At 36.2% G+C, this 13,602-nt stretch overlaps 1 protein-coding gene and 1 non-coding gene across 2 annotated transcripts; one reads left to right on the plus strand and one right to left on the minus strand.

Annotated features, from left to right (window-relative positions):
• Window positions 1–33: 33 nt before the first annotated feature.
• LOC117932207 (golgin candidate 4) lies at window positions 34–11,959 on the minus strand. The gene is made up of 15 exons (XM_034853321.1): window positions 11,629–11,959; window positions 10,302–10,400; window positions 9,996–10,124; window positions 7,381–7,575; window positions 6,856–6,994; window positions 6,703–6,767; window positions 5,736–5,903; window positions 5,435–5,533; window positions 5,079–5,222; window positions 3,621–3,917; window positions 3,452–3,517; window positions 2,119–2,321; window positions 1,079–1,133; window positions 579–764; window positions 34–486 (listed from the first exon to the last, which is right to left on the minus strand). Exons 1-15 carry the CDS (start codon window positions 11,815–11,817, stop codon window positions 166–168), a joined length of 2,355 nt encoding a protein of 784 aa, XP_034709212.1. The 5' UTR covers window positions 11,818–11,959; the 3' UTR covers window positions 34–165.
• A 1,401-nt stretch (window positions 11,960–13,360) lies between these two features.
• On the plus strand, window positions 13,361–13,523 carry LOC117932841. Its single transcript, XR_004654246.1, has one exon. It is a non-coding gene; the product is annotated as a small nucleolar RNA snoR145 (small nucleolar RNA).
• The last annotated feature ends 79 nt before the right edge of the window (window positions 13,524–13,602 follow it).

Consider the following 13,602-nt stretch of genomic DNA (forward strand, 5'->3'; position numbering starts at 1 on the left):
GGTGGGCACAACCAAATAAAACGAAATAGCAGGTGGCCTATGCAAGAAACTTTTCTCATTTGAATAAATGTATGAAAGAATTGATCAAACAAGACTGCATGACTACAACATCAACAAAGAATCTATATTTTGATACTTTGATTTACTTACACAACCAACATATTTTCAGTATTTTGGTAGCAGTCTTGAGAGCCTAGAACTACTCTCTGCTGATGTGAGAGGCACGTTTGAAAACTCAGAATCAGAAGCTTCTGACTGCAGTACGCTTCCATGGGAGAACATGGAGCTTGGGTTTGGGTTCCCTGCTGGATTTAATCTTGAGAAACCAGAAGCAGCACCAACCCGGTCGGGCATTGGAGAAGATCCTGGAAAATTTGGACTTCTGTGTGGATCCCCCTTGGGCGCACCTGTGACTTCCACGGCTTCCCTTCTCTCTCTTTCTTCAGTTTCTTTAAGAAGAAAATCAACCCACAGATCTGCAAAGGACTGAAAAATAAGCTGTGCTTGTTAGTCAATTAGGGAGACTCCACGGGCCCAAAGAGAATTTACATGTAAACAATTAGATAAGAAATGGGTACCTGGTTTTCAGATGCAACATTTGGTTGTGCTTCGCCTGAGCTTCCTCCCAAAATGCCACCAACTAGGCGCCCTGGTAAACCCAGTACTCCTCTAACAACACCTTTACCAGTACCTTGCTGGGCAACACCTATCCTCTGCTTGTCTTCATCGGAGAATCCGAGCATCCGAACCATAAGATCCAGAACCTGGTGTTCTCCATGTATGTAATCAGTCCATGTGCAAGGTTAAATAAGAAAATTGAAAGAAGATTGCAGCTCATAATTATAGGATGCTGTTATGAACACTTAGATGCTAATCAGCTGGGGTAGAAATAAAAAATAAAAAACCAAATAGAGGCCCCCACCACCTCATTATCAGAAATACAACCTCTAATCAGATTTCCAATTTTTTTTCCACAGCTTTGCATCTTGAGGCGTGGTCTCTGATTCACTAAAATGATCTAGTTTCTTTTCTTTTTTATATTTATTTTTGTTTTAATTTTTTAGAGAAATGACCATACCTCTTTACTGTGGTTTCTCTGGAAGTACGTCACCAATAATTTTACGACAATGCGCCTGCAAACAGCAGAATTTATCTGTCATTACAACTTTTCATTTTCCATTTTCATGAAAGGAAATGGCAAGATAATAAAAGCTAACAAGAAGTATAAGCAACAATTTAATGAAGCTTCATATCCAATATAATTCAGCAATGATCACATGTGGAAAGCAGAACCTTCAATTTAACTGACAGCACAATGTGGGTGTCATGGCACCTGTGCAAAAAAGCATGCTCATGATATGTGTAACAGTGTGGTTGTGGCTGTGACACTGCCATGGTGGCAATGGTGGTCATGTGGGCAAGCAGCAGATACTGGGGGCCGGTTAAGCGTGCAGTGGTTGTCACTTGTGGTAGAATCAACTGGGTTTCATGAAATACATACTATAGCAAGTATTGCTGCAGACGCTGTTTCAAACCCAATACTTGCTTTCATTTAATAATAGAGAAGGAAGATCAGTAACTCTAGGGCCAAGGATTCTGAACAAGTTCATAATTAATAGAGGAAAAAGTATACAACAAACATGCTATTATTAAACAAACTTGATAGAAAATGAAAAAGAAAAAAAAAAAGGTAATAGAAAATTCGTACATAAAAATTCTCTCACTTAAGACCAAAAACTAGCATTCTAGTTAGTGTCTTGCCAATTCGTTCATGTTCTTAATTATTTCACTTATTGACACTCATGATATAATTGCTTCCTAATTTATTAAAAAAAAAAAATTGATTTTTTTTTTCTTTTTTCATCTACTATATTAAATGTCTATAACATGTGATAATCACATCCTAAAGAGCAACAATTACCGGATGCAGGAAACCTAGAAGTTGAGTCCTACCTCACTCATTAAGGTAAACAGAAAGAGGTAACTAGATATACTCACAACAGCAAGTAACACAATGCACAACTACATGCTATCTCTATTTGTATTAGCAAAACATGGATAATAAACCCAGTATCAGAATAAAAAAATAAACTTTACTTCAGAATTAAGGCAGCTGACCTATCAACGAAATAATCTGAATCCATTGACATCCTATTAAGTCTAATCATGCTTTGCTCAAGGGCACGGCGTAGCTTCATATTGTCTTCCTCAAGCTTATTCACTCTGCTTTTTCCTTCTCCTAGCATAGTTTCAGCTTGTGAAAGCTTGGCCAAAATTTCTTCCTTTTCCCTCTTTGATAGCTCTGCCTGTTGACTTGCATCCTGACAAAAGAACAAACAAATTTAATCTCCAAAAAACTACAGGGAGAAACCAGCTTTGCATTAACCAAACAAATTGCCATGCTTTCAGTCGTTAAAGCACGAGTATTGTTAGGTTTCGAATAGATCATTCATTAAACTCAATAGACAGCTCATTCCAGCAATAGATCACTTGTTGGAGATGTAACTCGTTACTAAGCAGAGATTTCATTCCAGCCTTGTGTATTGGAGCCCATAAGCATCTGTTAAGACTCATTAGTAAGGTTCATGTGCATTAAGTGCATTGTCAAATTAGCCACATCCTTAAAAGACGGATAGGGGCCAGCATGCACAATAGCATAAAATGAAAGTTCATGAGGATGCACCAAACATTGTGGTCCAAGGTACCATGTAGAACTCATCCGCCAGGGTAGCCTAGTTGGTCAGGGCAAACACTAGTAAGAGTAGTCCCAATAAGTGGCACATGGTCCTGGGTTCAAATCTTGACACTGATGATATCCTGAATTTACTTGGTGCTAGTTGTTGCAGGACAGTCAACATCCTGAAGTTTGGGTTCCCATAAAGAGTCCTAAGGGCTTGGCCATGGAAGGTTCTTCAGTTATTGAAAATAATTATATATAAAAAAAAGGTACCATGTAGATCTCAGAAGTTATGAGAAATGTGGTCATTGGAGGAATTACAAGGTCACGAGAACACATATACAACTATGTACCAACCAGCATGAGAGTGTACTGCATGTGGACAGCATTTTAAAAGCCAATTGAGGCGCATGTCCTGAGAGTCACCTCAAGGTAAGGCATGGGTAGCCTCAAGGCTATAGACTTGGCACAGGAGAACTGAGGCTTAAGCCTCACCTTGTCAAGGAATACAGCCTTGTGGCTGTCAAGGTGTAATCCTCATATACGCAATGTGTTTTAAAGGGTTAGGGCCTATTGGTATGTAAGTCTTGGATCTTGGGATAAAATCCCTTTAGCAAAATAAGGTTTAGCTAGCTGCAATATAAGAAAATTGTCACTGGTTGAGAAACCCTTGGGGAGAAAGGCTTGCCTTTAGTTTTTTAAAACATTGTGTTGGTAAATTCTGTGAAAGTAGAGAATAAATTATACTTGACATTAGAAGGAGGAGGCTGTTACCTTCAAAAGCTCAGAAAGTTTAGCTGATTCTTCTCTTGCATGAGCCAAATCCCTTTCCAGTCGTTCCTGTGCAGTCATATGAAAAACTAACAAGAAATCATAACCTGAAGACCACAAGGTCTCAATTTTCTGCTGCTTTATTATAACAAACACAAGGATCAATATTTACCTTTGCCTCCATTTCAGCATAATATTGGCCAAGAGCGGTTTGAAGATTTAGGAGTTCAACATTTTTGGCATCTAAAGTGCACATATAACTTGCAAGCTTTTTATTTAAGTCATCAATGATTTCCTTAGATTTCTGAAGTTCACTGCTGTTCAGCATCTTAATCTCATCCTGCCTTGCAATTGCCTGCTTTAGAGCTTTCTCCAAATTTAATATTTGAGCTCTTTGATATTCATTATTTTGTCGGAGTTCTTCAATGATTTTGCTGTCCTCATCCATTTTTTCTGATTCTTCAGATTCCTAAACAATATTGCAGCAAGAGAAACCATCTTCAATTTTGACTGCAGAAAGTTAGAAAGATGAATTTTACTTCAGAAGCACAGGGTCGTATATGCACCTAGAATCTATCACATACAACATAAAATGGCAGTATTGAGAACAAAAAAAATTAAATATTTAGCTTCTGCACAAAAACAGCATATTATTTGCACTTTGTAGTGTGGCCAATTTGGAACATTATCATGCAAGCAAATAGGGGAAAGTAGCTTCAAAGCAGCAAAATGCAAGTTGTTATAAAGCTCAGGCCTGCAGTGTGAGAATTCAACATTCATAATACTGCAACTCAATTTTAATTAGTGTTAATGAAATGCCTCTCAACTTCTAATAAATCATGACCATTTGATGACAGAGGGTTTGGATCCCTTTATTCCGGAGAAATCACCACCACCATATTCTAAAAGATGTACAAAGCATCTCTTAAACATAAATTGAGCCTCAAAGCATAAGGCGTATATCTAATGTACACCTCATGATTTTAATTTTAACATCCAACGTTTGAGCTTCCAAGGCTACATCTTGATCTGCTTCACTTCACTTTGTCTTTTAAAGATGTATTTGTGGATTCTTAATCAAGCATTTGATATACAATTGTCAGAAGAAGCTATTGATATAGCAATTAGTAATGTGTTTTTGGAGAGCAAAGCTTACATAAGAGAAAGAGATCACAGGGTCCACTTTACTTCCTTTCAGACCAGAAACTTCCTTTTCTGAGTTATCTCAGCATTTCAAATTAAGCATGGCATATGAAAGAAATTGAAGGGAAATTAAGACAAAAGGATCATCATACAAAATGCTTCACAGCCATTGACGAGTCATATTTATCTTTTATCATTTACAAGTAAACATATCTTATGGCTACCAATGTCACATTCAACTAAAACCATAATAACATATATAAACAAAGGTAGATCTAAAAAAATAATTTGAAGCCAAAGTATACAATAAAAGAAACATTAACTCTTCCTGTCACATGGATAATAAAACAAACAGGTTCTAAAAATGTATCTAACCTGTGCCTACCGATATAATATAGATGACTGAATAACTGAACAGGCCATGCACAGCCACAAAAAAAGATGGGTTAATTCCGGTAAAACTATTAGACAAGTAGAGATACACAACCTTTTCTAACAAATGCTGCTTAAGACGAGTCAGTTCTTGCAAAGCTTTATCCCTTTCTTGGCATGCCTCCTTCAAATCTCTTTCCACTTGTTGCAAAGATATTTGCATTTCTTCTTTTCCTGGAAAACTTCCAGAAGAATTCACCTGCTCCATAGGAATATTAACATGACTCAGCAGCAACAAGTGCAATTCAAAATTACCAACTGAATCGCCACAATGCTACTTAAGATTATTGCAAAAAGGGGATCAAGCATGTATAAACCGATGAATGAAAAATATACAAAATACAAACTTTCCCAACTATTGCCACTCTCAAAAAAAGTTCAGCACATTTTCCTATGAAAAAAAAAGATCACCTCGTTCAAACTACTAAAATCTGACACATCTGGTGAGATTTTGTCTGTTGAAGCCTTCTTGCTCATTCTCAATGCAACCTCCATTTCATCTTTCTCTCTCTGCAACAAAGGAGACGATATGAGATCAGATTCAGAACCCAAAATTACAAAATAGGAAGAATAATAAATAAAAAATGTGGTTGGTTTGAATTGTATAGAATGTGATAGTCAAAGGAGAAGACACAGAATTTTCTAAAAATCCTTGGATGCAAGATACTTCTTACATGACAAAAAAAAATGAAGGAATAACAAAACCATCAACCTTAAGACAAGAATTCTCCTTCTCTAAGTTTGCAATTACTCCTTTTAAACTTTCCACCATATCATTAGCTTCTTCCTCCTCTCTCCTATTCAACTCCATCTGCAACCGTTGTATTACTGATCTCTTCTCATTCAATTCACTGTGTATCTTGTTCATCTCCATGGAAGTCTGCCCATAAGAGAATTGAGGTATAATATAAAAAGAATGTAAAGTTAACAGTGCAATGGCCATGAAGAAAAAAACAGTAAGATGAGGATAAAGGGATAATAATCAACATTAACATGCACGACCTTTTTTTCCTCAAATCAGAACATACATGATTTCTTAAGGTACATGAAAAGTGAAAATCACCAATAGGCATCTCATTTCTACATGCTTACTTCCAAGCATATCCATCTTTATACGCCCAAAAAAAGGTTAATGTTGGCAGAGGGTATTGCAGAACACATTCACATTGAGTAGGTAATTATTGAGATCAAAGCAGCTCCCTTGGAAATCAAGCTCACCCAACATCTTAGCAAGGGTAAGGGAGAGTAAGCACACGCGATTGAGCATTTATAAAATATCACCTTCCTAAGTATGCAAAGAGGCTGGATGAAAGTACAACAAATTCGAATAAGGATTATATACAACTGAAGATTAGAACATATTGCATCTACAAAAGTTCTCTCCAGATGTGGACCCTTTTACCAGTTTTTGTGTGTGCGTGCATGTATGTCAGTATGATGTATTTCAAACCAACAGGTTATTCACTTGGAGGCTACATTTAATCCAATGCCTAATCCTTCTCAAGAACCTTCATTCTTCCTAAATATGCCTGCCAACAAAAATTGAGGTACAAATAGGCAGTCTTCCTATCCGACAGAATAAAACCTGAGAATATCATCAGGAACAACTAAACTAAATTTTATCAGTATTCTTAGACAATAACAAAAACAATTCAACAATCAAATAACTTAGAACTCACTTTTTCCTTGTCCATTTTTAATGAGTTGAGATCCTCCAGGAATGAATGATTCAACTTGTTTTCCTCTGAGAGTGAAAGTGCAGGGTCAGACAAGAAATTCATGGTGAGAAAAAGTGCAAAACCAAAGTTATATCTTCAAGGTTCATAAAATACCTTGTAATTTAAGGTTTATATTTTTTAGCTTATCACGTTCTTTATCAAGTTCCATCCTTAATTGTTTTATTTGTAACTCATGAGTAGCCTGAAGTGCTGCCAGGGACCTGTTCTTCTCTTCTAGCAAATCTGCAAGCTCCTAGAAGGCATTCATATATCTTTGTCAAGTTCATTCATTATGGAGAAAAATAGAAAGATAAAAATAAATAAATAAACTAACTAAATTAAAATTTGGAAAGAATTCTAGCCCTTTTTGGCACCTTTGGTAATTGTTTCCTCAAAGAGGGAATTAAAATTGCGTTATGAGAACAGAGAAATTAGTCTGAGTGCCACAGACAAAAGAAAGAAGAAAAAAAAGCAGCATTCCCTCTATAAGATCAAAGCATCCAGGTCCGAATTGAAAAATGTAGTATCAAGATTCAGCCTAAGCTACAGAGTATACTATGCATATTAACAACTAAGCATGCATCAACTCCGTCAGAAGATGTAAGCTATTCAAAATAGGACAACACAGGGTTCTATTACCTTTTCATTCCCTTTCAAATTTGAGTTCTTTGTTTCCATCTTGCTTTGAGCAGCATCAGGTTGAACAGCATGTGAAATTCCATTGCTTAGCCCATCCTGTTTGACAACACCATTATGCATTTGATTTCCAGTAGACCGGCCTTTTCCTTGAGCGGTAAGTTTATGCTGCCTACTGGGAGATTGATCACCACTCCCCTACACATTCCAAACAAAAGAAACCCTAAGAAAAAGGTGGTTGCTTGCAAAATATCCAGAACAAATCCCCACGCCACTAAAAGAAAAGGAGAAAAAGCCATATACAGTTCTTCATTTTTTATGAAGCTCACCAACTCAGCATAACAATTAAGTTTCCAATTTTAGAGTTAAAGGAAGGTAGATTGCCTCATTAAAAGTAAACTTTCAAGCTTGCTGAAACCTTTTATGTTGTTGATGGTCATTCAAAAGGCAGTCATAAGCAGATTGGGAAGATTCAGAGAGACTTCTTACAGGAAAATCATGAAGAGGGGAAAAGGCTTCATCTTGTGAGGTGGTCAACACGTTATGGGGTATTGGGAATCGCTTTCTAACTTAAATGGGGCCTTGCTGGCAAAGAAGTTGCGGACATTTGCAAACAAGAACGATATCTTGTGGAGAAAGGTCAGTAGGGGCAAGTGAGAGAGGCTTTTGGAGAGGGTTTGTGGAAAACCATTAGAAGGGGATGACCAGAGCTTAAGATGAGAAGTTCAATCTAGGTGGGAATGGGTTCAGGACCAGGTTTTGGCTGTATAGGTGGATGCAGGAGGGCTCTCTAAAGGAAGTTTTTCCATCTCTTAGTAGTCTTATGGTAGCAAAGAATACAATAGTGGCAGGTGTGTGGATGGTGGAAGGCGGTAAAGGTCACTGGAACCTGTGTTCATAAGCCCTTTCAAGATTGGGAGCTAAAGAAGGTGGTTCATTTTTATAAAGTGTATTCATTCCATGAGAGAGCTAGGATTGGGGTGGTGCACAGGGGGATTTGGTGGAGAGCAAAGGAGGGGGTGACTTTTTGGTTAGTTGTCTTATTACAAGGTCAACCTCAGTCCTGCAAAGAAGGTAAGCTGCTCCAGTGCACCTTTGAGAGCCTTTTTCTTTCCTTTTTGGGAAGGCTACTTGGGAGAAGATTCTTGGTTACCAATTCATGCAGCAAGGCCGGTCAGCTGTTAAATAGGCAGTTTATGCAGATGTCTGAGGAGTCAACAAACTACATTCTTGTTTACAGTGACAAAGCTCGGTTGTTTTGAGATCTGCTATTCTTGGGTTTCAATGGGTTCTTCCTAGGATAGTTAAGGAACTCCTTCTGAGTTAGCATGAAAAGGGCTTTGTGAAAGAAAGAAAAAGGTCTGGAGATTGGCTCCAATTTGCCTGTTCTCATGCTTTTGGAAAGAGAGGAATGGGAGAGTGTTTAAATATGAGTATCCATCAGATCAGAGATTGAGAGAGTTCTTTGTCAAGTTGTTGCTACAGTGTTCTAGAGCTCTTATATATATATATATATATAATCGAAGGATGTCACTAGTGAACCTATCAATTTGTTTGTTTGTTTGTTTGTTTTTTTTTTTTCTTTCTCAATCTTGGCTATTTACATTATTGTCACCTTCATTTATTCAAATTGATCTTGGCTATTTATGTTCACAAAATAAAGCTTGTCAAAGAACTCAAAACTGCTTCCAATTCCCACTCATCACCATACTCCAATCATGCTTCCCTAATTAATGCAATACTGAACAAGTCCAAATATCCCCCCACATACAACATTTGGTTAATTTATAAAACCATATAGATTTCCAAATTACTCATTTTAAACAGATAAAAGCAAGAAACTAGTTTGGCAATATTTATGGTTTTATGTTTCCTAATAATAAGTTTAATTGTGAAGGGAGAACCAAGCTATACAAGTTTCTTCCTTTTGTATTCTGTCGCATAAAATAAAGTCCCAGATCTTGTAGCTGGTAGACAGACCATGTTTCTGATAACATGACTAGGGGCACCCTAACTTGGATTACAAACAGCATTTGTAGTTGTGAAAATATAGTGATATCAAATATCACTTCTTCCAACCTATCAAAAAAAAAATATCACTTCTTCAACCTATCAAAAAATAAAAAATATCACTTCTTCCAACCTATCCCAAAAAAAAAAAAATTATCACTTCTTCCAATGCTTTGCAGATCCAGCCAATTCAGTTTGAAGGGTGAAAAGATAAGCAGCCTTCAAAGCGATTTGCTTTGTCAATCAGTTTGATTTGTTAAAATGATGGCTTCTGCATATGGCCAAAGAACAAATACTGTAGCAAGGATAAAGTAAAGACCATGATACATATAGCTCCACATAGTGTAACTATTACAGTAAGCTAATATCATCTAAGCAATATGTTGTCCAGCATAAATCCAGCTTGAAGTCATCCACAATTGAGATACTCAATACATGAATCAAAATATTATCACCAAGCATATCCAACTTAAAATCTGAAATTGAAGCAGTTTGGGAATGCAATGTCAACCCAAGAAGGGCAGAACTTACAACAAAGTTCAACAATTACACAAAATTTAAATTGATGGCTCTTTCAAAATAAGATATGGTTCAAAATCCAAAACTACCTTGAGTGCATGTAGGCTATTAGTCGATGTTCTGGAATTTTCGCTTCTGGATGCACTAAGAACAGCATTTGTCGTATCCAGATTGTGTTTCAATGAACCATTTTCTTTGCTCAATCTGGAAATCTGATCCTGTCAAATGAGAGGGGGAAAATGTTGTTGGCACTAATCATATGCCAAAGGGTCTTTTAATTACCTAAAAGAACACTGCTCAAAGAACCATTTAAGTAGCACTTTCTCTTTTAACAACATGCAATGACACATAAGGATAACAAATTTAAAAAAAAGAGCAAAGAGACACTAAATTACCTCTTTGTCCTTCAATAAAGCTGCATAATTAATTGACAATGCCTTAATTTCTGCCTCGGATTCTTGAAGCCTTTTAATCTCCGCTTTATATTGTTCAATCTACAAGAAGCATAAATTACAGAAAATGTCATGTATCATATACCCAAATAAAATGACTGAACTAGCTGCTGAATGGCGTAAAGAAATTGCATAGCAACAAAGTTATTGCAAGTGCATTGATGCACGGACATTAAAACTATCTTTTAAGATTTAGAACTATTTATCTTCCAGAGTGGTGAAATATCCCTAGGCATGTTAATGAATATCCCTAGGCAGGAAATAATTAATGTACATCTATGCTCTCAAAAAAACATCATAGATTTAGAGGGAAATCATCATAACATTTTAGAATGTCCTTGTGGGCAACAATACAGATCATACCTATCACACACCTCATCAATAAAGTGTAATTTGGATATGTTAGAATCATCAAACCTATAATGTTAAATGAAATAAGCATTAGGCAAAAGCATAAGCCATCAATACTTACTACTATGATCTTGCTTTCAACAATAAGTTATCAAACCTCTTCAAACACAAAACTAGTCCTTGATGGTCATTTGTTCAATCAAATGAACTCAAAATTCAATCAGCATGTGAATATGCACAAATTGTTACAGGTAATAAACCAATAAAAATCATAATTCTTGTTTTAGGCAATACTACTGTTATGTGTTCATTCATTATAAAATTATAAAGTCATTTTCCTTTGCATCCAACAAGAACAATCCATCCCACAAAAGAGGCATTTCATATTCATTCTTCTGACACTCATCTCCACTGTATTATAACCAACTAAGAACATAAACTCACTTGGGTTTCAGAACCTCACCTTCTTCACGGGGATTTTAGCAACATTCCCAACCATGTGACTAGTAAACCCTAGGCACTCACTATTCACATATCCCCAATACAAGCTCATTTCAAAGCTCTTTCTCACGGGAGATTTTTCTAATCACCAATTAACAGAAAAAACACAACTCATCCACTTCGCCCCAACAGCTCCAATGCAACCCAAACTCAACGCTTGGATTTGATTCATATTTCCAATTTCAAATAATCCAAAATTCAAGTCCAAATCCCAAAGATTGAAACCCTACTGAAAGCTTCCAACTCCATTTCCACTCAGCAACCCAAGTCCTTCCAGCAAAACAACAACACTTGGACCTGATTCCGAATTCTAATTCCACAAAACCCAAAATTCAAGTCCAAACCCCAAAAACAAAAACCCGACCGGAACCTTCCAATTCCATTTCCCTACAGAGGAAGCAAAATTCAAACAAATTACCTCAGAATTATAAGCCGAATCGATCCCATTGGAATGCGCGTAGTTGTGGGAAAACCTCCGATCAGAGACAGAGGGATCCTCGGCGGCGACGACCGGAGCATGGATCTGAAGCTCCTCATCGTCGTCGTCATGGACATCGAGTGCGATTTTGTTGAGATTCTCTTTCAAATTGGCAATTGTGCTCCACATCGCTCACCGAAACTTCTCTACTGGAATCGATTGATATTTTCCTATAAGAAAATTAGGGTTTGAGAGATCTGAATCTGAGATTTGGCGTTTTGGGATTATTTTTCTCCTCTTTTTTTTTTCTCACGCTCATATGTCAATTTGGTGTTCTGGGTTTGTAATTTTGTACACTAGACAAAACTTGTCGGGTACGACTTTAACATTATTTATTTTGAAATATTTTTCACAAAAATTCAAACTACAAAATAAATAAAATAAAATGAAAAAAGTGATTATGGTATAAATAATATAATCAGATTACTAATAGTCATTCTTCCTTAAAACCCTTCTTGTTTTAATTTAAAACATTCTCGAATGTTTTTATTGAGAGTATTTGAGATAATTATGTATCAAATACTTATTCAAACAATATTATAAGATTTTTTTAAAACCTTTTATGAGTGTTTTCTAAATTTTAGTGGTGATTTTAGAAATTATTTTTAATTTTTTTAATATTTAAAAATTCTTATCTTTTAATTATTAAAAAATAACTAGAAACACTTATTAAAATTGACATATTAAAAATGTGTTTAAAATTTTTAAAATTACTATCAAATTCTAAATATAAAACAATTTTAACATAACTTAAAAAATAATTTTAAAAATAACATTTAGAAAAAATATTTTGTTTTTAAGAAATCGACCCAAACACGATTAGAATTTATGAAATCTCAATCTAAGACGACGACTAATTGACATATCATTAAGTCAATTTTCGATAAACATTGGCACATCCATTAGCGTAATGACATCTTAATGTTGATTATATGGCTTCAAATATAATTATAAATCGATTAAAATTACAAACATTTAAGATACATTTAATATGTTAGGAATAAAGTAATAACCCTAAAGACTCCAAAGGGGGTTAGTTAGAGCATGACCTAATTGAGAATGAATTGAATTATTAATTGTGACGTAAAGACCCTATCCTCGTAGCTTAATCTTTCACTTTGGAGGAAAATATGCTTTTAAAAGTGTTTTCATAGCGGGTTTAATTTGAAACTGGCTCTATACATATGACTGGGGTTATCAATCCGACGGTCCAGATTGAACCGACTCCAGTATATGTATGACCCAGTCACTGCGAAACACTGTGATGCGTTACAGGATTCTAGGGTTTTTCTCACCTTTCGCCGCTCCTCTGTCTTCTTCTCCTCCATTTCTCTTTGCTTGTAGTCTTAAGCGATGCGATGATGAGAGCAAGAGAAAGTCATCGATTGCGTGATGTCTTCGTAGGCATCTCGCAAGATGAATCTCTCCACAATGGTTCGTATTCACTGAGCATCACCACAAACACGTCTATAGATGTATGCATAGGTAAACTAACGAAGGACCTATGGAGGAAGTGCTATTCTAAGAGAATGATGCGCTTTCGGCCAAGTTTGCCTTCGGAGATGGAGATGAACTTGGATCGATGAACCGTACAACGTGATATCGATTGCGGTTCGTGAGGATCTGTTTGTTCATATACATGATAAATGGCTTTTTGTGTTTTTGTTAGTTAGGGCGAAGGTCCCAGCAGAGAGGTGCGGTCTCAGAGATGAGAATGGAAGTGCCTTTCTAACACTTAGATAATTGCCTTCGCAGATTAATGATAGGCCGAATCGAAGGATGCTCCATAATTTTGTCTGATTTTTGGAGCGTCTGGAACCCTCGGCTACAATTTCATACACAGCAAATCAATTAAATTTCATTTTTTTGTTATTGTATTAAAACAAGATAAGCGACATGATAGATTTCATCACT

The sequence above is a fragment of the Vitis riparia genome, chromosome 15, assembly GCF_004353265.1.
Source record: "Vitis riparia cultivar Riparia Gloire de Montpellier isolate 1030 chromosome 15, EGFV_Vit.rip_1.0, whole genome shotgun sequence".
Taxonomy (NCBI): domain Eukaryota; kingdom Viridiplantae; phylum Streptophyta; class Magnoliopsida; order Vitales; family Vitaceae; genus Vitis; species Vitis riparia.

Excerpts from the sequence above, each read along its gene's own strand:
- LOC117932207 (XM_034853321.1), bottom strand. The coding sequence starts at position 11,817 with ATGTGGAGCACAATTGCCAATTTGAAAGAGAATCTCAACAAAATCGCA. Across the intron at positions 7,576-9,995 it reads ATAGCCTACATGCACTCAAG|GGGAGTGGTGATCAATCTCC; the intron begins GTAGTTTTGGAT and ends TGGAATGTGTAG. Across the intron at positions 6,768-6,855 it reads TATAAACCTTAAATTACAAG|AGGAAAACAAGTTGAATCAT; the intron begins GTATTTTATGAA and ends TTTCACTCTCAG.